At 38.4% G+C, this 24,224-nt stretch overlaps 2 protein-coding genes across 5 annotated transcripts in view; both read right to left on the bottom strand.

Moving 5' to 3' along the window:
* Window positions 1-24,224, bottom strand: part of ITCH (itchy E3 ubiquitin protein ligase) — a 126,854-nt gene that overhangs the window by 85,032 nt on the left and 17,598 nt on the right. The window lies entirely within an intron of this gene.
* On the bottom strand, window positions 17,449-18,587 carry LOC103003269 (SIN3-HDAC complex-associated factor-like). The gene has a single exon (XM_057529148.1). It carries the CDS (start codon window positions 18,487-18,489, stop codon window positions 17,824-17,826), a length of 666 nt encoding a protein of 221 aa, XP_057385131.1. The 5' UTR covers window positions 18,490-18,587; the 3' UTR covers window positions 17,449-17,823.

The raw sequence follows: 24,224 nt of genomic DNA, 5'->3' as shown, positions 1-24,224 counted from the left end.
CCCATGTAAGAAATATACAAATACAATAAGGCAAAATTAGGCTTCCGTTCCCTGGCGGTCCAGTGGTTAGGATGTCGCGCTTCCAATGCAGGGGGCGTGGGTTCGATCCCTAGTCGGGGAACTAAGATCCCAAGTGCCACGGGGCAACTAAGCCTGTGAGCTCTAGAGCCTGCGTGCCACAACTGGAGAGCCCGAGAGCCACAACTAATGAGCCCACACCACAACTAGAGAGCCCCATGAGCCGCAACTACAGAGCCCGTGCACCACAACTAGAGGAGCCTGTGTGCCGCAAGGAACAGCCTGCACTCTGCAATAAAAGACAGCACAGGCCACAATGAAGATTGTGCAACTAAGACCCAATGCAGCCAAATAAATAAAATAAATATTTAAAAAATAATGTATGTACTGATACATATTAGTTTTATATAATCAAAATTACTTACGTATTTTAAATCCCTAAAAACAAAAAAATACCATTTGTAAAGACAAACTATAGAAACCTAAGTATCACTTGGCAACCAGTTAAATAAATAACATATTCATACCACAGAATACTATGCAGCTATCAAAACAACTTACTAATGACTGAAATGGAATGATTCCAAGAACATTTTTTTAAGTTACAGAATATATATAATGTGATGTCATTTTTGCAAACAAAAACAAAGTATATATTCTTGTAGATAAATATACTTATAAATAAAAGCAGAAAAAGTATACATCCCTAACTGTTTATAGTGGTTACCTTTGTGGAGAAGGGGAGAGGGTCTGTGTACTAAAGGAGGTGGTCATGGGGAACTTTGGTTTTGTATGCATTGCTTGAGTTTTTAAAAAGAAAATGTGTATCCTACTTGTACACGCTGAAAAACAGGCAAGACAGAGTAGATTGAGAATCTACACTTCAAGTCCCGTCTTCTCCCCTGAGCTCCAGACTCTTAGGTCTAACCATTATTTATAACTGCCTGCATGGGTAAAATGACTAAATTGAGGGGACTTCCCTGGTGGCGCAGTGGTTAAGAATCCGCCTGCCCATGCATGGGACACGGGTTCGGGCCCTGGTCCAGGAAGATCCCACATGCCATGAAGCAACTAAGCCCCTGCACCACAACTACTGAAGCTCACACGCCTAGAGCCCACGCACCGCAACCAAGAGTAGCCCCCGCTCAACGCCAACTAGAGAAAGCCCGCAAGTAGCAACAAAGACCCACCACAGCCAAAAACAAACAAAAAAAGACTAAATTGAAACTCTCCCTGGCCTCAATAGCACCACCATCCATCCAGTTGCACAAGCCAAAGCTGTGGGCATTATCTTTCCCTCATTACCACGTTCTAAAGATACTACCTGCAAAATATACCCTGCTGTATACCTTAAAATGTATGCTTATTTTTCTCCTCTTCTTAACCATCTTAGTCTAAGCCACAAACACCCATCCCTTCCCTGTCAACAAATTACTACAAGTCACTAAATTGGTCTCCCTGCTTCTGCACCTGCTCCCTCTCCCTCCCACCACCCATTCTCCACACAGCAACTAGGGCACTCTTTTAAACATGAAAGTTAGATCATGCTCTACTCTGCTTAATTATCCAATAATTACCTATCTCACCTAAAATAGAATCCAAATTCCTCACCCTGGCTTACAGAAGTCCCACTACATTCCATCCATGACCTACTCTACTGACTTCTCCTCATATCATTCTCCCCCTTACACACTGCAAATCTGGATTTCTTTCTATTTCTTAAACATACTAAGGTCATTCCAGACTTACAGGCTTTCCACTAACTCTTCCCTCTGCTGGGAATGTTTTTCCCTCTTACCTTTAAATAGCTAACATCTTATATTCAGGTCTCAAGTTAATACTCAAATACTCAGAGAGGTCTTCCCTGACTACTCAATCTAATGTAGCCATCCTATTACTTTCTATCACACCACTGAAATTTTTCTGATTAAATTTTTTACTGACTATAAGGTCCACAAAGGTAGGCAACCTTGTCTGCCTTGCTAATCAGTGTCTAGAATATTCCACAGTTGTTGTTTTTCTAATTAACTAATGTCCGCAATTTATATTTGGGTTCCCTCTTTGTGAACATTATACAGTCCTATGGATTTTGACAAACACATAACTGCCATGTATCCACTATTACAGTATCACACAGAATAATCTCACAACCCTAAAAATCCCCTGTGCTTCACCTACTCATCTCTCTTCCCTCACTAAAAACCTCTGGCAACTACTTATCTATTTACTGTTTCTATAATTTTGCCTCTTCCAGGATGTCAGATAGGTGGAATCACACAATTTAGAGCCTCAGCCTGGCTTCTTTCACTCAGCAGTATGATTAAAGTTTCCTCCATATCTTTTCAGAGCTTGGCAGCTTTTTTTTTTTTAATTGCTGAGTAATATTTCATGTGTGTTTATTCCACAGTATATACATTTGCCTACTGAAGGATATGTTAGTTGCTTCCAGTTTTTGGCAATTATAAATAAAGCTGCTATAAGTATTCATGTTCAGGTTCCTTGTGGATGTAAGTTTTCGACACAGTTGGGTAAACAGGACTACAATTACTGGATGATAAGGGTAAACCTACGTTTTAGCTCTGCCAAATGGTTTTCCAAAGTGGCTGTACCATTTTGCATTCCTATTAGGATTGAAGTAGAATTGCTACTGCTCCATATCCTCACAAGCATTTGGTAGTGTTAGTTTTTTGGAATTTAGCCAGTCTAACAGGTGTACAATGATGTTTCACCACTGGCCTAGTTTGTAATTCCCATATGACATATGATGTTGAGCCTCTTTTCATATGCTTATTTACCATCTATGTACACTGTTTGGTGAGATATCTGTTCAGATATTCTGCTCATTTATTATTTGTTTTCTTACTGTCGCATTTTAAGAGTTATTTGTATATTTTAAATATAAGTCCTTTATGTGTTTTGCAAATATTTTCTCACAGCCTATGGCTTCTCTTTTCATTCTCTTAACAGCGTAAAGGTTCCAGTCACCAATTCCCACATGTGAGTGAGTGCGGTGAGTAGGTTCCCCACACCAACAAGCAATTCTCCAACACTAGATAAGTGTCCTACAATTTATTAAAAATCAGAGAAGATATAAATATAACATGTTTTTATATATTTTTAAAAAACCCAAAAAGCTATTAAAAATAAACAAATACACTAAGTTGCAGAGTAAAAATATCAATATACAAGTCTGTTCTATACACTAACAATGAATCATCAGAAAACAATTAACAAAAAAATCTCATTTACAACCAACAAAAAGAATACCTAGGAACAAATTTAACTAGGTAGGTGAAAGACCTGTACACTGAAAACTTAAAGACATTCTTGAAAGAAATTTAAGACAACACAAAAAAATGTAAAGGTATTCATGCTCAGGGACTGGAAGAATTAACATTTTTAAATGTCCGTATTACCTAAAGCAATCTACAGAATCAATGCAATCCCTATCAAAATCCCAATGACATTTTTCACAGAAATAGAACAACAACAACAAAATCCTAAAATCTGTATGGAGCCACAAAAGGCCCCAAATAGCCAAAGCAATCCTGAATGGGGGAAAAAAACCCAAAGCTTGAAGTATCATTCACTCTGATTTCAAATTATATTACAAAGCTATAGTAATCAAAACAGCATGGTATTGGCAGAAAAAGTGACATAGATCAATGGAACAGAATTGAGAATTCAGAAATAAACACACACATATGTGACAATTAATTTACAAAACAAGAGCAAAGAACATACAGTGGAGAAAGTATAGTCTCTTCAATAAATGATGTTGGGAAAACTGGACAGTTACATGCAAAAGAATGAAACTAGACCACTATCTTACACCATACACAATGTCAACTCAAAATGGATTAAGGACTTGAATGTAAGACCTGAAACCATAAAACTCCTAGAAGAAAACACACATCAGTCTTAGCAATATCTTTCTGGATATATCTCCTCAGGCAAGGCAAACAAAAGCAAAAATAAACAAATGGGACTACATCAAACTAAAAAGCTTCCACACAGCAAAGGAAACCATCGACAAAATGAAAATTCAACCTACCTACTCAGAGAAGATATTTGCAAATCATATCCAATAAGGAGTTAATATTCAAAATACATAAAGAACAACCAAAAAATAAACCACCCGATTAAGAATGGGCAGAGGAGGTGAAGAGACCCTTTTCCAAAGACATACAGATAACGAACAGGGACAGGAAAAGATGTTCAACATCACTAAGTATTATGGAAATGCAAATCAAAACCACAAATGAGTTATCACCTCATACCATTAGAACAACTATTATCAAAAAAGCAAGAAATAAAAAGTGTTGGAGAGGATGTAAAGAAAAGGGAATCCTCATACACTGTTGGCAGGAGTGTAAATTACTGTAGCCACTATGGAAAACAGTATGGAGAGTTCTCAAAAATTAAGAATAGAACTACAATATGATCCAGCTACTCCATTTCTAGGTATTTATCCAAAGAATTCAAAAACATCTAATTTGAAAAGATATATGCATACCTATGTTCAATCCAGCAGTATATACAATAGCCAAGATATGTAAACAACCTAAGTGCCTATCCATGGATGAAGAAGATGAAGTATATATATAATGGACTACTACTCAGCTGTAAAAAATTCTTTTAAAAATAAAGGAAATCTTGGGACGTCCCTGGTGGCGCAGTGGTTAAGAATCCGCCTGCCAATGCAGGGGACATGGGTTCAAGCCCTGGTCCGGGAAGATTCCACATGCCGCAGAGCAACTAACCCCATGCACCACAACTATTGAGCCTGCGCTCTAGAGCCTGTGAGCCACAACTACTGAGGCCCACACACCTAGAGCCCGTGCTCCGCAACAAGAGAAGCCACTGCAATGAGAAAACCACACACTGCAACAAAGAGTAGCCCCCGCTCGCCGAAACTAGAGAAAGCCCATGTGCAGCAACGAAGACACAATGCAGCCAAAAATAATTTAAAAAAAAAAAAAAAAAAGGTCATGAAGAACCTAGGGGTAAGACGGGAATAAAGACACAGACCTACTAGAGAATGGACTTGAGGATATGGGGAGGGAGAAGGGTAAGTTGTGACAAAGTGAGAGAGTAGCATGGACATATATACACTACCAAACGTAAAATAGATAGCTAGTGGGAAGCAGCCGCATAGCACAGGGAGATCAGCTCAGTGGTTTGTGACCACCTAGAGGGGTGGGATAGGGGGGGTGGGATAGGGAGGGTGGGAGGGAGGGAGACGCAGAGGGAAGAGATATGGGAACGTATGTATAACTGATTCACTTTGTTATAAAGCAGAAACTAACACACCACTGTAAAGCAATTATACTCCAATAAAGATGTTTAAAAAAAAAAGAGGACCTAGGGACTTCCCTGGTGGCGCAGTGGTTAAGAATCTGCCTGCCAATGCAGGGGACATGGGTTCGACCCCTGGTCCAGGAAGATCCCACATGCCACAGAGCAACGAAGCCCGTGCACCACAACTACTGAGCCTGCGCTCTAGAGCCTGCGAGCCACAACTACTGAAGCCCACGCGCGTAGAGCCCGTGCTCTGCCAACAAGAGAAGCCACTGCAATGAGAAGCGCGAGCACCACAACAAAGAGCAGCCCCCCCTCGCTGCAACTAGGGAAAACCCATGTGCAGCAACAAAGACCCAATGCAGTGCCCCCCCCAAAAAAGATGACCTAGATGAATGTAAAGTCATCCAATGTTCGTGAATTAGAAGACTTGACATTGTTAAGATGGTAACAGTCCCCCAAATGATCTACAGATTAACCCCCAAATGATCTACAGATTAAACACAATCACAATCAAAATCCCAACTGCCTTTTCGCAGAAATTCACAAGCTGATTCTAAACTTCATATGGAAATACAAAGGACCAGGAATAGTCAAAACAATCTCGAAAAAGAAGAACAAGGTCGGAGGATTCACACTTCCCAATTTGAAAACTTACTACAAAGCTACAGTAATCAAGACAGTGCGTTATTTAAGCATAGATATAGATTAATGGAATAGAACTGAGTTCAGAAATAAACCCAAATATCTACGACCAACTGATTTTTGACAAGGGTACTAAGACAAACTTTTCAACAAATGGTCCTGGAACTAATGGATATTCACATGCAAGAGATTCCTACCTCACAACCATGGACAAAAATTAACTCACAGTAGATCATACACCTAAATGTAAGAGCTAAAACCAAAAATTTGGTAGAAGAAAACAGATATAATTCTGTGTGACGTTGCATTAGATAGACAATGGTTTCTTAGCTATAACACCAAAACCAACAACATAAAAATTGGATATAAATCAAAATTTTAAACTCTTGTGTTTCAAAAACACCATCAAGAAAGTGAGAAGCCCACCCACAAAATGGGAGAAAATCTTTGTAAATCATATATCCAATGTAAGTATCTAGAATATATAAAGAGCTTTTACAACTCAACACAAAAAGACAAATGACTACAAAATTGTCAAAAGGACTGAAACGGCATTTCTCCAAAGAAGATATACAAACGACCAATAAGCACATGAAAAGATGCTAAACATCATTAGCCAGAGACATGCAAATAAAAACCACAATGATACCCACTTTACACCTACTAGAATAGCTATTCAAAATGATAAGTAACAAGTGTTGACAAGGATACGAAGAACCCTCACACATTGCTAGTAAAAATGTAAGATAGTGCAGCTGCAGTGAAATAAAGTTTTATGGTTCCTCAAAAAGTTAAACACTGCATTACCATAGGTAATAGGCAATTTTACTCCTAGGTATATTCCCAAGAGAAACGAAAACATATGTCCACACAAAAACTTGAACATAACTGTTTACAGCAGCATTATTCATAATAGTCAGAAACAGAACCAACACAAATGTCCATCAACTAATGAACAGATAAATAAAATGTGGTATATTCATACAATAAAAAGAAATTCAGCAATAAAAAGAAATGAAGCACTCGTTAAATGTTATATCAGGGATAAACCTTGAAATATTATGCTAAGTGAAAGAAGCCAGTCACAAAGAACAATATATTTTATGGTTCCATTTATATGAAATGCCCAGAGTAGACAAATCTACAGAGATGGTAAGTCAATTATTGGCTGGCTAGGGCTAGGGCTGAGTGGATGTAGATTGAGAGTGACAGTTAAGGGGGCACCAGGATTATATGGGGGGCAATGACGTTTTCAAATTGATTGTGGTGATGGACGCACAACTCCGAATATACTAAAAGCTACTGAATTGTACATTTTAAATAGGTATACTGTATGGTATGTGAACTATATCTCAATAAAGGTGTTTAAAACAAGAAACAAAATTTAGGGGAAAAATTTCTTCTAGACTAAAATATTTTACTACCAATGGACCTTCACTAGAAGAATTTCCAAAGGATGTACCTGAAGAATAAGTAAAATGATCCTCAAAGGAAGCTCTGCAACTCAAGATATAAAAGTGACTAAGGAAGTGGTAAACATTAGGTAAATCTAAAATATACAAAACATAGGACTTCCCTGGTGGTCCAGTGGGTAAGACTCCACACTCCCAATGCAGGGGGCCCAGGTTCATTCCCTGGTCAGGGAACTAGATCCCACATGCATGCTGCAACTAAGAATCCACATGCCACAACTAAGAAGGCTGATGCCGCAACTAAGAGCCCACATGCTGCAACTAAAGATCGCACAAAGAAGATCCCGCATGCCACAACTAAGACCCGGCACAGCCTAAATAAATAAATACATAAATTTTAAAAAAGAATTAAAAAAATAAAACACACAAAACAATGTCTTATTTGGGGATTTAAAAATACAAAGCTAAAATACTGAATAACAGCATTAAAGTCAGGAATGGAGGTAACTGGAGTTAATTGTTCCAAGATCCTTGTATTGTGCAGGACAAGGCAAAGATACTGATCAGTTTTGCGAAGTTAATATGCAAGTCAAAATTTCAGGGAATTCCGTGGAGGTCCAGTGCTTAAGACTGCTTTCATTGCCCTGTGGGCATGGGTTCGATCCCTGGTCAAGGAACTAAGGTCCCACAAGCCACACAGCAATCAATCAATCAATCAATTAAAACAATTTCAAAGAGAAGCAGTAAAAAAATAAAAACAGTGCACAAATTCCAAATCACTATGGAGAAAAAAATATTTGAGGGAAAAATGTATGAATCCAAAAGAATGCAAAAAGTAAACAAAAGAAAAAAAATATGTGGGGAAAGGACTTTCACAAAAAGATGATAGATTACACATATGCATCTGAATCCCCTTTCAAATTTCCCCTAAACTCTGGTGAAGAAATTTTAAAAATTAAAAAAGTAATAATAGTAAAGTTCAGGAAAAAGAGAAGTAGAGATAACAACAAACAAGTACAATAACTTCAGTAAGCTACAAAGCAGATGGACCAATGCTATTTGACAGCACACTCAATAAAGTAGACTCCTATCCTATGTTGGCAACAGGGAAAAGCCAAGAACCAAGATGGTTTGTTTACTTGCAGTGCCCCCAAGAGAAGATACCAGTCAATTTTGGAAGTAGAAAGTAAAATTGGGACACAGAAGTAGAATTGGTTGAAGGCTGCTTACCAAGCATTTTGATTCCTAAATCCCCTACTTGACACCAAAAGGCTCAGGTCTGTTTTTTTTTTCCTCAAGCATCTCTGCAATGGAAGATGCCAGGCACAGTTGAAGGCTGAACAACAGTATCAAGAACACAAGAATTAAAGGAACATACGCAAACGGAATGACTAAATTCCCATCCTTTTTTCCCACTGGGCTCCCAGCTCACTGTAGTCAAGACTTAACCACCCAGGCAGGAGATAGGACAAGCCTTCTTATCAAGTTCCCCAAACAGTCCACCAGGTAACCCTATAGTGAGGTTCTCAGTTAACAAGCCCTCTCCTCTCTACATGCACTCACAGCCCGCAGTCTGCCCACATCCTTAAACATGATAAAGTTGTGGAAAGCTTCTATCAAGAAAAGTGATGCCAAAGAAAAGCAAAATATATTAATATCCTCAGAGAGATGAAAAGATACTATATTCATTAAACAAAAACAGAGTGCCATTAAAAAAAAAACATTTAGGGTAAAGAAGTAACTAGTGTGAAAACTCTCCCCAACACCAGTTTGGTCAGCTCTTGAGTAGTGTGAAATTGCAAGCTCTGTATACAGATTTCAGTTTGTCGGAGCACTGGAATTGGGAATCAACTGATACCTGCACTGCCAGGCTGACAAAATAACTTGGTTGCCTGGGCTATGCTGTAATCTTGAATAATTCTGCAGCTTCAAACTACTTTTCGGTCCTTGTGAGGACTGACTAGCAACATGTCCTGTTTTTCCTTTTGAAACCTGACTATGCAGTTGAGTTTTCCATTCTTTATTTTCATAAACAACTTTACATTAACCTCCCATAACCTAAAAAAACCTTGCAATTTGGGAAAGTCTAATTAATATAATTTCCATGGGAATTCCCTGGTGGTGCCGTGGTTAGGACTTGGTGCTCTCACTGCCGTGGCCTGGGCTCAAAAAATTTCCAAATACACTATGGGTAGATTCCGAATGACTGATGTGGTCAGTCACCTAGTTAACAAAGCCCAACATATAGTATTAAGTAAGCACTATCACGTGCACTTTAGTTATTAGATCAAAGAATGTCTTCAATCTGCTGCTCTGCAAAGTTTTTCTGTAAAGGGCCAGAGAGTAAATATTTCACAGTTGTGGGCTGTATGATCTCTGTCACAACTGCTCAACTGCCACTGTAGTGTGACAGTGGTCACAGACAACACATAAAATGTATTTTATTCCAATAACACTTTATTTATAAAAACAGGCGAGGGCCAGATTCGTCCCACGGGTCTAGTTTGCTAACACCTGCTCTCAAGCATCAAAGTGAAAAATGATAACATCCTACATATATCACCATGATGGCTTAAAACTGGGAAATATGGAAGAGGCAAAATTTCTTAAGACATTAGAATAAAACAGTTGGATATGGGTAGAATATCTTATAATTAATTTTTTTTTACATCTTCCTCTTTATCCCCATAACTATTCCCTTCATTTGGCTCTCCCTGTACTATCGTACTCATTTCAGTATTTCTCTTTGCCTTACCCCAATCTGTCCACACAGTGTTGTCAAAGGATTTTTAAGATGAACTTTCTACACCTCTGATGATCTGCCATGATCCTGACTTGCCTATTCTCTTATTTCACATACCATTCTCCCATACATAACCCATGCTCCAATCACACAGAAATGAAGTTCTTCATTCCCCAAAATGTCATCTGTTTAATACTTCTGTGATTTATTTATCCTGTTCCTTCTCTTCAAACTTTGCCCTGCAATTTCCCTAAATTCCCAGTCATCTGGTCTTCTCTTATCCGTCAACATTCTGCTCAAGCATCTCATCTGGTAGCCTTCCCTAAACTTCAAAGCAGAAATAATTAATTTCTTCTTCTAGTCTACCCTAGAGTATGTATTCCAAGAGATATTATAACACAGTAATTAAATGTGCAGGCTTTGGAGTCAAATAAATCTAGATCCACATCTCAGCACTATTACTTAAGCAAATTATTGAATTACTTTCTTCATCCATACAACAGGGATAACTTAATTGTAGTTTCGGTTTAAAGGCTGAGATAATACCTGTAAAGTCATATAGAAAGGCTTAAACCCAGTAAAGTGTTCAACAGCTGTCTCTTATTATCTGTTTGCAAATCCCTCTCATCTTTCAAACTGTCTTCTTGAAGTCAAGGCAATTCATCCTTACATCACTAGAACCTTACAGAGTATCTGAAGTATATTAATAGTAAGCTCTCAAATATATGTTGAATCAAAATAAACATGAAAAAGTTATTATACTCAAAATGAATTTTTCTCTAACTCCTTGAATGTAGGATATCTTTCTTACTGAGACATTAAAAGGCTTAAAAATATCTATTACAATCCAAAGCACTCACCATTGTCCAGCATTTCTCCAAATAAATGGGAGCACTAGTAACCTATACATAAGAGCCTCTTTGTGAATAAGTGAGGTAATAAAGGGTGATTTTGCTGTTGTTGTTGTTGTTCTTAGATCTATAATGACAATATAAGAGCAGCCAACAAATATACTCTGCAGAAAGCTTCCCGTCGTAATAGCAAACAGCACAGATTTACAAAGAGGGCTTCTGCCTGCCTAGAAATTAAAATGTGAGGGAGAGCCATAGTAATCAGAATTACAGAAAATCGACACTATACTCTATTTTTTTAAAATATTTATTTATTTAGGCTGTGCCATGTCTTAGTTGCCATCACGCCAGATCTTTTTTTTAATTGCAGCATGCACGTGGGATCTAGTTCCCTGACCAGTGATCAAACCTGGGCCCCCTGCACTGGGGAAGTCCCGAGACAGAGTCTTACCCTCTGGACCACCAGGGAAGTCCTGACACTGTATTCTCTATATGTAAAAATTTCCTCACATGAGTAAGGAAGTACAGGTGGTAGTAAATAATTTTGACTTTGTGGGGAGGGGAAATTCAGACAAGATGACCCAGAAGACAATCACCTGTGGGTGAAAAGACAACAGGAAGAGAATAGGGGATTTCCTCAAGTTTAGTCAACTAACAGGTCACAGAGGAGAAATAAGCACAAGAGAAAAAGAATTGACTATAAAAATCAACAAAAGGGGCACCAAGCCCTAGCTCTGCTGTTACATTAGAAACAAAACTTGTAATTCACAGGCAATGTGAATGTCTTCACAGAAAACCCAAAAGACTACATAATAACCTAGAAAATTGACCAGCACCATGGACAAAGTGAAAAGCAGAAAAACTTTTAAGTGAAAAAAGGCAAAAAATTTTATCTCAAAAGCCAACTAGTTTGGGGTAACTATACAAACTTGTGAACATAAAACATATTCATGACAAAGCAACACCAAGAGCAAAAAAAAAAAAACACAGAAAATTCCCTGGTGGTCCAGTGGTTAGGACTCCGTGCTTCCACTGCAGGGGGCACAGGTTCGATCCCTGGTTGGGGAACTAATATCCTGCAAGCTGTGCAGTGAGGAAAAAAACAAAAAACAAAAATCATAAACAGGGTTGGCACCCTTGGAATTCAGATGGAGTTGAGAGAAAGAGTATATTAAAAAAATTGAACTCTTGGTCAGTTAAAAGTCAACAGGAATAAACCAGGACTATACTAGGCAAACCATGAGATACAGTCACCCTAGGTATGGGTGACAGGTATGGAAATTTAAACTGCTAAAATAGCGGTATAAAAGAGAGAAAGTATTAAATTCAGGAGGCTGCTATAAATCACAAGCATCATAATAACAAAAAATAATTAGTTTGTTGAATAATCACATGCTGGAAACAGTTTTAAAGAATTCTACATGTGGTAACTCATTTAATACGCTCTCCCTGTAATGGGTTGAATAGTGGTTCCCAAAGAGATATGTCCACATCCTATTCCCTGAAACTGATGAATGTGACTTTATTTGGAAAAAAGTGTCTTTACAGATATAATTAAGAATCTTGGTACTTCTCTGGCAGTCCAGTGGTTAAGACTCCACGCTGCCAATGCAGGGGGCGTGGCTTCCATCCCTGGTCGGGAAACTAAGATCCCACATGCCGGGTGGCAGAGGGGGAAAAAAAAAAAACAATCTCAAGATAAGATCATCCTGGATTATCCAGGTGGACCCTAAATCCAATGACAACTGTCCTTATCAGAGACACAGAGGAGAGAAGAGGGCCATATGAAGACAGGCAGAGATTAGAATCATGCAGCCACAAGCCAAGGAATATCTGGAGCCACGAGAAGCTGGAAAAGGCATGGAAGGATTCTCTCCTAGAGCTCTGGACGGAACGGGGCCCTTCTGACACCTTGATATCAGACTTGTGGCCTCCGGAACCGTGAGAAAAAAGGTTTCTGTTATTTTAAAGTAGTTTTTAAAAAAATTTATTTTTTATATTTTTGCATTAGGTCTTAGTTGCGGCACACAGGATCTGTTGTTACGGCGCGCTGACTTCTCTCCACTTGTGGTGTGCGGGTTTCCTCTTCTCTAGTTGTGGCGGACGGGCTCCAGAGCACGTGGGCTCTAGTTGCCCCTCGGCATGTGGGATCTTAGTCCCTGTCAGGGATGGAACCTGCGTCCCCTGCATTGGAAGGCAGATTCTATACCACTGGACCACGAGGGAAGTCCCAAGTTTCTGTTATTTTAAGACGCTAAGTTTGTGGTAATTTGTTACAGCAGTCACAGGAAATTAATACACTCCCTCTAAGGTAGATATTACTACACCCATTTCATTTTAATGATGAAACAGGCACAGAAATGTTAAGTAATCTAATAAACCAGATTTTCAGATAAATATAAAAAATATTAAAATGTAATAAAAAACAGGAACAGGAAATACTCAGTCCCCATGACAAGCCTCCAAATAGTTTCCCAGCAAAATTCAGCTCAGCTTAATAATGAAGGAATGAAAGAATCATCATTTTAGAACCTCTAATGTAAATAACTGAGCTAGGCAAGAACAGATGTTAGCATTTTTAAAAAAATGTATTTATTTATTTATTTATTTTTGGCTGTGTTGGATCTTCGTTGCTGTGTGCGGGCTTTCTCTAGTTGCAGCGAGCGAGGCTACTCTTCGTTTCGGTGTGCGGGCTTCTCATTGCAGTGGCTTCTCTTGTTGTGGAGCATGGGCTCTAGGTGCATGGGCTTCAGTAGTTGTGGTACGCAGGCTCAGTAGTTGTGGCTCGGGGGCTCTAGAGTGCAGGCTCAGTGGTTGTGGTGCACGGGCTTCATTGCTCCGCGGCATGTGGGATCTTCCCAGACCAGGGATCAAACCCGTGTCCCCTGCATTGGCAGGCGGATTCCTAACCACTGCGCCACCAGGAAGTCCCAGAATTTTAAAATATGTCTACAAACTATTTGACACTCCCCCCTGCCAAAGATGGCACCTAATATCCCATGCCTTTCGAATGTAGGCCAGATTTAGTGACTCTCTTCTAATGAACAGAATGTGGCAGGAAGTGACAATATGCAACTTCAGAGACTATATCGTTAAAGGCAATGCCACAGCACACAATGTATAAAGATGCATTTTGTGATATCAATAACTGAAATCAGTGGTAACAAAGCAGTAAAGAAGCAGAGTTTTTGAATGTCACTGAAATTAAGCTGTTATAAATTAGAGTATTATAACTTTAGGATGTTAAATGTAATTCCCATGGTAACCACAGAGAAAATTATTATAGAATATACACAAAAGGAAATGAAAAAATAATAAAAATATTTCACTACAAAATATAAACTAAACACAATGACAGTCATGAAGGAAATGAGGGTCAAAAAAACTATAAGGCATATAGAAAACAAACAGTAAAATGAGGAAGTAAGTCCTCCTTTCTCAGTAATTACATACAAATGGATTAAACTCTCCAATCAAAAGACAGATTGGCAGAATGGATTTAAAACATGATCTAATTGAGAATTCCCTGGTGGTTAGGACTCCGTGCTTTCACTGCCAAGGGCCCGGGTTCAATCCCTGGTCAAGGAACTAAGATCCCACAAGCCACACAGTGTGGCTAAAAAAAGATAAAAATTAAAAAAAAAAAAAAAATGATCTAATTATATGCTGTCTACAAGAGACTTACATTCGATCCAAAGACACCAACAGGTTGAAAGTGAAAGGATGGAAAAAGATACCCCATGTAAACAGTATCCAAAAGGGAGAAGTGACTATACTAATGTCACATAAAATGGACTTTAAATCAAAAAAGGTTATAAGAGACAAAGGGCATAATTTATTAAAAAGGTCCAATACAGCAAGAATATAAATAATTATAAACATTTACATACCTAATAACAGACCATCCAAATATATGAAGCAAAAACACATATTTAAAGGGAGAGGGAATTCCCTGGTGGTCCAGCAGTTAGGACTCCGCACTTTCACTGCTGAGGGTGCATGTTTAATCCCTGGTTGGGGAACTAAGACCCCGCAAGCTGCACAGTGTGGCCAAGTAAAAAAAAAATTTTTTTTTTAATAAATAAATACAGGGAGAAACAGACATTTCTCAGCATATTAAAAGGATTATATGTCATGACCACATGGGACTTATTCCTGGGATGCAAGGATGGTTAAACATATGAAAATCAACTGATGTAATGCACATTAACAGAATGAAGGGAAAAAAAACACATGATGGAGGAAAAGGACCTGACAAAATTAAACACCCTTTCATGATAAAAAAAAAAATAGGAATAGAAGGGACCTACCTCAACATAATAAAGGCCATATATGAAAAACCCACAGCTGACATCATACCCAACAGTGAAAGAATGAAAGCTTCTCCTCTAAGATCAAGAACAAGGCAAGGATGGCTGCTCTCAACACTTCTATTCAATACAGTACTGGAAGTCCAAGCCAGAGCAATTAGGCAAGAAAAAGAAATAAAAAGCATACACCTTGGAAAGGGAGTAAAAAATTGTTTGATGATGATATTTTATACGTAAAAAACCTTAAAGATTCCACACGCAAAAACTATTAGTACTAATAAATGAATTCAGCAAAGTAGTAAGATATAAAATCAATACGAATGAGTTGCATTTCTATACACTATCAATCTGAATAGGAAATTAACAATTTCATTTACTAATAGCATCAAAAATAATGACACACTCAGGAATTAACTTAACCAATGAGGTAAAAGACTTGTAACCTGAAAACCACAAAACACTGCTGAAAGAAATTAACAGACACACAAATAAATGGAAAGACATCCTGTGTTAATGTACCGGAAGTCAAAATATTGTTAAGATGTCAATACTACCCAAGGCAATCTACAGATTCAATGCAATCCCATCAAAATCTTTTTTTTTTTTAATTTTCTAGTAAGACTAAATTTATTCAATACCCTAGTAAAAGTTTTGATTATAAGTATCCAACAGTATAAAAAGTACAAAACAGATTTGTAGATTTCTAATATATTAATACAAAGTGCATGACTACATACAGTACATCCTACAGGCAAAGAGAGGTGGAAGGGGAAAAAGAAGACTGTGGTTGAGGTCTAGTAATAAATAAATAAATACAGAAGTAGAGATGATCCATATTATAGTATATTCTACCACCAATACTGCAGCCAAAATGTACAAAAAAAAAAGAGAGGAAAAAAAAACCATTTCAAAATAACTCAGGAGGAAGATGATAATGGCTGGGATTCTGGTAATACACCTCAAAGTCTGTGGGAGAGCTGACACAACTCACTATGTAGTCTGTGCATATGGTGGCTTGTAGTTTTTTCCAAAGGAAGAAATATAAAATTTTAAGTTTAGATTAAGAACTATAAAACTATAGGATACCCATAAAAATTGGCTCACTCCTTGTTATTTATACTATCCAATCTTTAAAATCCAGTTTTAAAAATAAGCACTGAGTCATGTTATTACAAGGTAGGCAAATGATCCTCCCGCATTATGAAAAGTCTGAACTGGTGATATATTCTTCCTGAACTTTTAGAAAAGAGGCAATAGATAGTACTTTGGTTTGGGTTCAAGTAAAAGGCTTCTAATGAAGGTTTTACAGTTGAAGAGCTCCACATTTAGGATGTATCATCTAACACCTCAATGTTCAGAAAGCCTGACTAAAAGAAACCAAACCAAAACCAACCCACTCAGCATTAACACACACCTCTTTTCTGTTAGTAGAATTTTACTTTAATATAGAATGAAAAATAAAAAACAAAAACCCAAAACCCAAAACCCTAATAGGTTAAAACAAGTCAAACAACCATTCTACACAGATAAAACCTTCACAAAGGTCAACTGAAGTAATCCAGAGCTAAAACTGAATTGTGCAGATTTTCAATGAAGTCACCAGTCATGTAACATAAACAAATTATTTACACACTTGCAAGCCCTCTAAGAAATGTGCCCCAAGAAGCATTAACCTTTGTGTTTTTCATGTGCCATCCTGAAGACTTGCACATTTTATTTTTCAGATAATTTAACATTTTTAATAGAGTGCATTCTCTACCAAGGGGTAATGCTTTGGTACTATTCATATAGGATTGCCTATCCTAAAGATTTGACATTTCCCCAAGAGGAACTTTGACTCTGCTTTAGAAGTTTCATATAAATTAAAAACTTTATCAAATATCAATATGGAGGGAGGTGACACAGGATGCAACATATACAGTCAAGTTACCTCTGTATATTTAGATATTACTCCTTCAAGATATTCGCACTAGAGAGCTTAGTCCGTCCTGCTTAATATTCAGTAGTACAGGTTTGAATCATCAGAACCTTGGCAACACCTTAATATTTCAAAGTTATTAACAGCTACCTCTAGGGGCAAGTCTGTGTTTACTGAGTTATGACAAATTTATTATAACGAAGGAAAACAAGTGTAGCCAGATATCTTAAAAAATGCCCCAACCACTGCTTCTCGATATAGAAAGACTAAAACTACATACGTTTATCATACAACAAATCCCATCTCTGTCCCCTGAAATTCCCCTAATTTCATTCATTAGAAGGGGATTTTTTTAAAAAGCCTTAAAGAGCACTTTACAGCAGCATTCAGCTTTCCTATGAAATACTCAGCATCTTAAATATTATGTACACTTCTTTTTCTTTTAGTAAGCTAGATACTGGCTTCAGACTTTGTGGAACTGGAGGGAAAATAACCCACTCAAAACTATTCTAGAAATCATCTTTTGGCAGAATAACAGATATCCAAGTTAAAAATAGGAAGGTCATTTTGTTGGTGTTTTCCAAAATTTAAATCATTTTTTGTTCCCCTTCTACATAAACCTCAGTCACCACTCCTGAGTGGAGATGGGCAGAGGCTCTGGCCCCTGCTCCTCCGGCTTCTTAGCAGCTGCTTTCTTATTGCTGCAGCAAGGCTTGAATAGATGTGTGTCAATGAGGACTTCCCCAAAACGGCCTTTATAGATAATGCCACAGCATATTTTCTGTTTTTTCCAGTATGTGAGATCTAAAAAGGAAAACACTGGCGTTCTGTTAGAGCCAGAAGCCATCTCTGTATCTGAGCCATCATCTGACTGGTTACTATCACAAGGAGATTGAGCTGGAGAGGCACTTGAGATGGTACTGTGAGCATCAGAATTGTGACGTTTAAATTCCTTCTGCAGTTTACTGATCTGGGTGCTTTTTATCCTGTTTCCAGATAGAGTTTTCACTTTCTTTGGTTTCAGTGTAGTCTTTAGACTGGGTCCTGCCCTTGCATCTACCACATGATTCCAGTTTTTTTTTGATCCTGCTGGCAATTTCTTCCATCTTTTCACAAGCAGGACACAGACATTACAGATGTCTCCTGAACGAATCTCATGTAACCCAAAACAGCTTTGGAAGTCCTTTTCATAGCGTTTACTGTCAGTGAATCGAGAACTGGAGGATTTAGCTCTGCAAATACAGCAGCCCTCTACACTTCGGTACATCTTTGGCTTGTGAAAACCAAACATCTTTTCTTCTGGGCAACAGTCTGCCAAAAGCAGACGTTCCACGCGCAATAACGTTCCCAAGGTGTTGAGTGCACGCCAAGCCAAGCCCACCTCCAAACGCTCCCTCCTTCTCAACTGCCTTGTCTAGCCCATCAAAATCTTAATGATGTTTCCTTCAGAAATAGAAAATCCATCCTAAAATTCATATGGAATCTCAAGGGACCCTAAATAGCAAAAAGAACCTTGAAAGAAACAACAAAGTTGGAGGACTCACATTTTCTGATTTCAAAACTTAGTACAAAGCTACAATAATCAAAACAGTGTGGCATAAATACAGACATATAGACTTATTCTATTGGAATAGAGAGCCCAGAAATAAATTCTTACATATATGGCAAAATGATTCTTCCCCCCAACACCCCTCTCCCACACGATTCCCTGGCAAAATGATTTTTGACACGGTGCCAAGACCTTTCAATGCAGAAAGGACAGTCTTTTCAACAAACAATTCTGAGAAAACTGGATATCCACTTGCAAAACAATAATGTTAGACTGTTACCTACCACCACTTACAAAAACCAACAAATGGAGCCCACCTGCTGCAACTAAGAAGCCCATGTGCCACAACTAAGGAGCCCACCTGCCACAACTAAGGAGCCCACCTGCCACAACTAAGGAGCCCACCTGCCGCAACTAAGACCTGGCACAACCAAATAAATAATAAATAAATTCTTTTTAAAAAAGGGTCAAAGACTTAGATGCAAGACCTAAAACTATAAACTTTTAGAAATAGAGCAAAAGCTTCACAATACTGGATTTGGTAATGATTTTTATATATGACACCAAAGGCACAGGCAACAACAACAACAAAAATAAACAAATTGGACTTCATGAAAATTTAAAACATGTCCAAAGGACACTATCAAAAGAGTGAAAAGGCAACCTACAAAATGGGAGAAATTATTTTCAAATCATTCATCTAAGGGATTAATATCCAGAATATATAGAGAACTCCTAACTCAACAACAAAAAACCCAAGTCAATTCAAAAATGGACCAAAGATTTTAATAGCCATTTCTCCAAAGAAGAATGGCCATTAAGTACGTGAAAAGATACTCAACACCACTATGCAAATCAAAACCACAATGAGATACCACCTCACACCCAACAGGATGGCTATTACCAAAAAAAAAAACCCAGAAAATAACAAATGTTGTCAAGAATGTGGAGAAACTAGAACCCTTGTGCATACTGGTAGGAATGTAAAACAGTAAGCTGCTGTGGGAAACAGTATAGTATTTCCTAAAACTTTTTAAATGGAATTACCATATGATCCAGCAATTTCACTTCTTGGTATATACCCCAAAAAATGGAAAGCAGGGTCTTGAAGAAGTATTTGTACATAGCAGCAGCATTATTCATTATGCCTAAAATGTGAAAGCAATCCAAGTGTCCATTAACAGATGAATGGATAAGCAAAATGTGGTAAATACATACAATGGATTATTCAGGCTCAAAAAGGAAGGAAATTCTGACATGTGCTACAACGTGGATGAACCTTAAGGACACACTTTGTTAAGTGAAGTAGCCAGCCACAAAAAGATGACTGCGCTTATATGAGGTACCAAGAGTAGTCAAAATCAGAGACAGAAAGCAGAATGAACGGCGGTTAACTGGGCTCACAGGAGGAGGAAATGGGGAGTTACCGTTGATCGGGTACAGTTCCAATTTTGCAAGATGAAAAGAGATCTGGGGGTGGATGGTGGTGATGACTGCACAATGATATGAATATACTTAATACCACTGAAACATATACACTTAAAAATGATTACTATGGTAAATTTAATATCGTGTGCACTCTACCACAGTTTTTTTTAAAAAATGCAATGCCACTTGCTCTTTTGGGTTACTTGTTCTCAGGGAAACAGGCTATGTGGCAAGGAACTGAGGCCTCCTGCCAAGAGCCAGCACCAACCTGTCAGCCACATGAGAAAGACACCTTAGAGGCTAATTCTCCAGCCCTAGTAGCCTTCACAGATAACTGCAGCCTCAGCCAACATCTTGACTGTGACCTCAAGAGATCCAGGGTCAGACCCATCCAGCTAAGCCACTCTTGAATTTCTGTCCCACAGAAACTATGTAAGATAAAAAGTTTGTTATTTTAAGCAGCTAAATTTTGGGATAATTTGTTATGCACCAATAGATAACTAATACAATAGTAAAAGGTTATTAAAAAACAGGATATTTATATGGCCTCAAATTATTACACCACATCTTACTAATTACAAAGTGAAAAGTATATGATTATTATGGAGATCTTATAGTATCACATTAACCAAGTAAATAAACTTACCAACACCGTTAGAGTGACATTCCACCATTGATGTGCTGCCCGATATAATGAAGAAAAAAATGAGTATACAATATCACCTAGACTAGTACTATTGCCCCCAAAATGTTTGACCTGAATCTAATAATGAGGAAATAATTATATCCAAAATACATGACACTCTACCAGTTACCTGGCCTGGACTCTTAAAAAATTAACACTGAAAAACTAAAACGGCAAGGGAATTCCCTGGCAGTCCAGTGGTCAGGAAGAGGTGCTTTCACTGCCAGGGCCGGGGTTCAATCTCTGGTCGGGGAACTAAGACCCTGCAAGCTGTGCTGTGCGGCAAAAAAAAAGAAGAAAAACTAGAGGCAAAAGGACTGTTCTAGGTCAAGACACTAAAAAGACAAAACAACAAAATGTGTGAACCTTTACTGGATCCTATACGTAGGGACAAAAACACAAAAGACTTTTGGTGATAACTGGGAAAATGTGAATATATTAGATGACATTATGGAATTGTTAATTTTCTTAGAAATACTAACACATACTATCGTGGTCCTATAGGAAAATATCCTTTTTCTTGGGAGAAGTAACGTAAACGTGTTCAGGGGTGAAGTATCATGATGGCTGCAAATGACTTTCTCATGGTTCAGCAAAATTAAAAGTACAGGGCTTCCCTGGTGGCGCAGTGGTTGAGAATCTGCCTGCTAATGCAGGGGACACGGGTTCGAGCCCTGGTCTGGGAAGATCCCACATGCCACGGAGCAGCTGGGCCCGTGAGCCACAACTACTGAGCCTGCGCGTCTGGAGCCTGTGCCCCGCAACGGGAGGGGCCGCGATAGTGAAAGGCCCGCGCACCGCGATGAAGAGCGGTCCCTGCACCGCGATGAAGAGTGGCCCCCACTTGCCGTAACTAGAGAAAGCCCTCGCACGAACCGAAGACCCAACACAGCCAAAAATAAAGAAATAAATAAATAAAGTAGCTATAAAAAAAAAAAAAAAAAAAAAATTAAAAGTACATCTAGAGAAAAAGTAAATGTGGCAAGAGGTCAATATAAGCAAGGTGTTTACAGGTATTCACTATACTATTTTTTTCAACTTTTCTGTAGATTTTTTTCAAAATAAAGAACTGATTAAAAAAAGAAAATAACGAGTACCCTATCACAATGAGATACCATGACGCTCCCATTAGAGTAACAAACAAGAAAATACTGACAATATCAAGGGCTGGCAAGGATGCAAAGCATCCTCATGTACTGCTGGTTGAAAAGCAAAATGGCACATCCAGTTTGGACAACGTTTTGCCCATTTTTTATAAAATTCAACACATTTACCACATGACCCAACAATCCCATTCCTAGGTATTTACCTTAGAGCAGAGGTTCTCAATCAGAGGCTATTTTGTCCTCTGGGACTTTTTTTTTTTAAAACAATGGTGGGGGTGGGTGCTATTGCTATTTAGTGGGCAGAAGCCAGGGATGTTGTTAAATGTCCTACAGTGTGAAGGATGGCCCTCCACAACAAAGAATTATCCAGACCAACATGTCATAGTGCCAAGATTGAGAAACCCTGCCTACAGAAATAAAAACATATGTCCATATAAAATCTGTACAAGAATGTTTACAAGCAGCTCTATTCACAACTGCAAGATATGTCAAACAACTCAATCCCTCTCAATAGGTAAATCGATAAACTGCGGTACATGCATACACTGGAATACTACTCAGCAATAAATTTTTTAAAAATGCAACAACTTGGAGGAATCTCAAAGGCATCATACTGAGTGAAACCCAGTCTCAAGAAGTTTACACAGGGCTTCCCTGGTGGCGCAGTGGTTGAGAATCTGCCTGCCAATGCAGGGGACACGGGTTCGAGCCCTGGTCTGGGAAGATCCCACATGCCGCAGAGCGACTAGGCCCGTGAACCACAATTGCTGAGCCTGCGCGTCTGGAGCCTGTGCTCCGCAACAGGAGAGGCCGCGATAGTGAGAGGCCCGCGCACCGCGATGAAGAGTGGCCCCCACTTGCCACAACTAGAGAGAAAGCCCTCGCACAGAAACGAAGACCCAACACAGCCATAAATAAATAAATAAATAAATAAAACTAAAAAAATAAAATAAAGCAAATAATTTAAAAAAAAAAGTTTACATATGTACTATTCCATTTACATGACAGTCTCCAAAAGACAAAACTAAAGGAATGAAGAACAAATTGTGGCTGCCAGAGGTTAACTGAGGGTGGATATGACTACAAAAATACAGAACAAGGGAGGCTTTTGGTGTGATGAAATTGTTCTGTATCCTGATTGTGGTATTAGTTACAAGAATCAATAAATGTGTTAAAATTCATACAACCGTACACCCAAAAAAAGCCAATCTTACTGTATGATGAATTTTTAAAACAACATTTAAAACATTAAAAATTTTAAAGGTTACATATTCTAGGTACTGGGTTGAATACTGTCTCCGCCAAAACTTACGTCCACCTAGAACCCAGAATTTGACTTTACTTGGTCTTATAGGATTTTTGCAAATGTAATCAAGTTAAGATGAAGTTATATTGGATCGGGGTTAAAATGGAAACATAGACTGGAGAGATGTATACACAAGACAAGGAATGCCAGCAATCATCAGAAGCATTGAACAGATTCTCCCTCTGAGAGGTTCCAACTCCAGTGATGCCTTATTTTGGCCCTTTAGACTCCTAAAACATGAAAAACTGAAGTTGTGTTGTTTTAAACTGCCCAGTTTGTGCTAATTTGTTACAGCAGTCCTAGGAAACTAACATACTCTATGATTCTATTTACATGACATTCTGGAAAAGCCAAAACTACTGGGACAGAAAACACATCAGTGCTTCCTAAGGAATGGGGCTGGGGAGAGATGAATGACTACAAAAGAGCACAAGTAAAGATTTCAAGTGTTTATCGAAATTCAAAGACCTGTATACCTAAAAAGAATGTATTTTATTATGTGTAGGTTACATCTCAACAAACCTGTCTACAAAAAGCATATTCCCAATGTGAATGACAAAAAATGCTCTTAAAATAGTTTCTACAACAAAAAAGAAAAAAAATTGACATTAGATCTCCTATATATCTTGGGGAGATCTCTCCAGGACTCATTCTTCCTTTCTAGTATCTCTCTTTTACATCTACATCTCACAGCTAGATTAACCTATCTTTTTTTTTTAATATAAATTCATTTATTTATTTAGCTGTGTTGGGTCTTCGTTGCTGCGTCCGGGCTTTCTCTAGTTGCAGCGAGTGGGGGCTACTCTTTGGTGAGGTGCACAGGCTTCTCATTGCAGTGGCTTCTCTTGTTGCGGAGCACGGGCTCTAGGCGTGCGGGCTTCAGTAGTTGTGGCTTGCAGGCTCTAGAGCGCAGGCTCAGCAGCTGTGGCGCAAGGGCTTAGTTACTCCACGG

Source organism: Balaenoptera acutorostrata, chromosome 15 (assembly GCF_949987535.1).
Source record: "Balaenoptera acutorostrata chromosome 15, mBalAcu1.1, whole genome shotgun sequence".
Classification (NCBI taxonomy): domain Eukaryota; kingdom Metazoa; phylum Chordata; class Mammalia; order Artiodactyla; family Balaenopteridae; genus Balaenoptera; species Balaenoptera acutorostrata.
This window is presented reverse-complemented; position numbering and strand designations above follow the sequence as displayed.

Excerpts from the sequence above, each read along its gene's own strand:
- LOC103003269 (XM_057529148.1), bottom strand. The coding sequence starts at position 18,489 with ATGTTTGGTTTTCACAAGCCAAAGATGTACCGAAGTGTAGAGGGCTGC.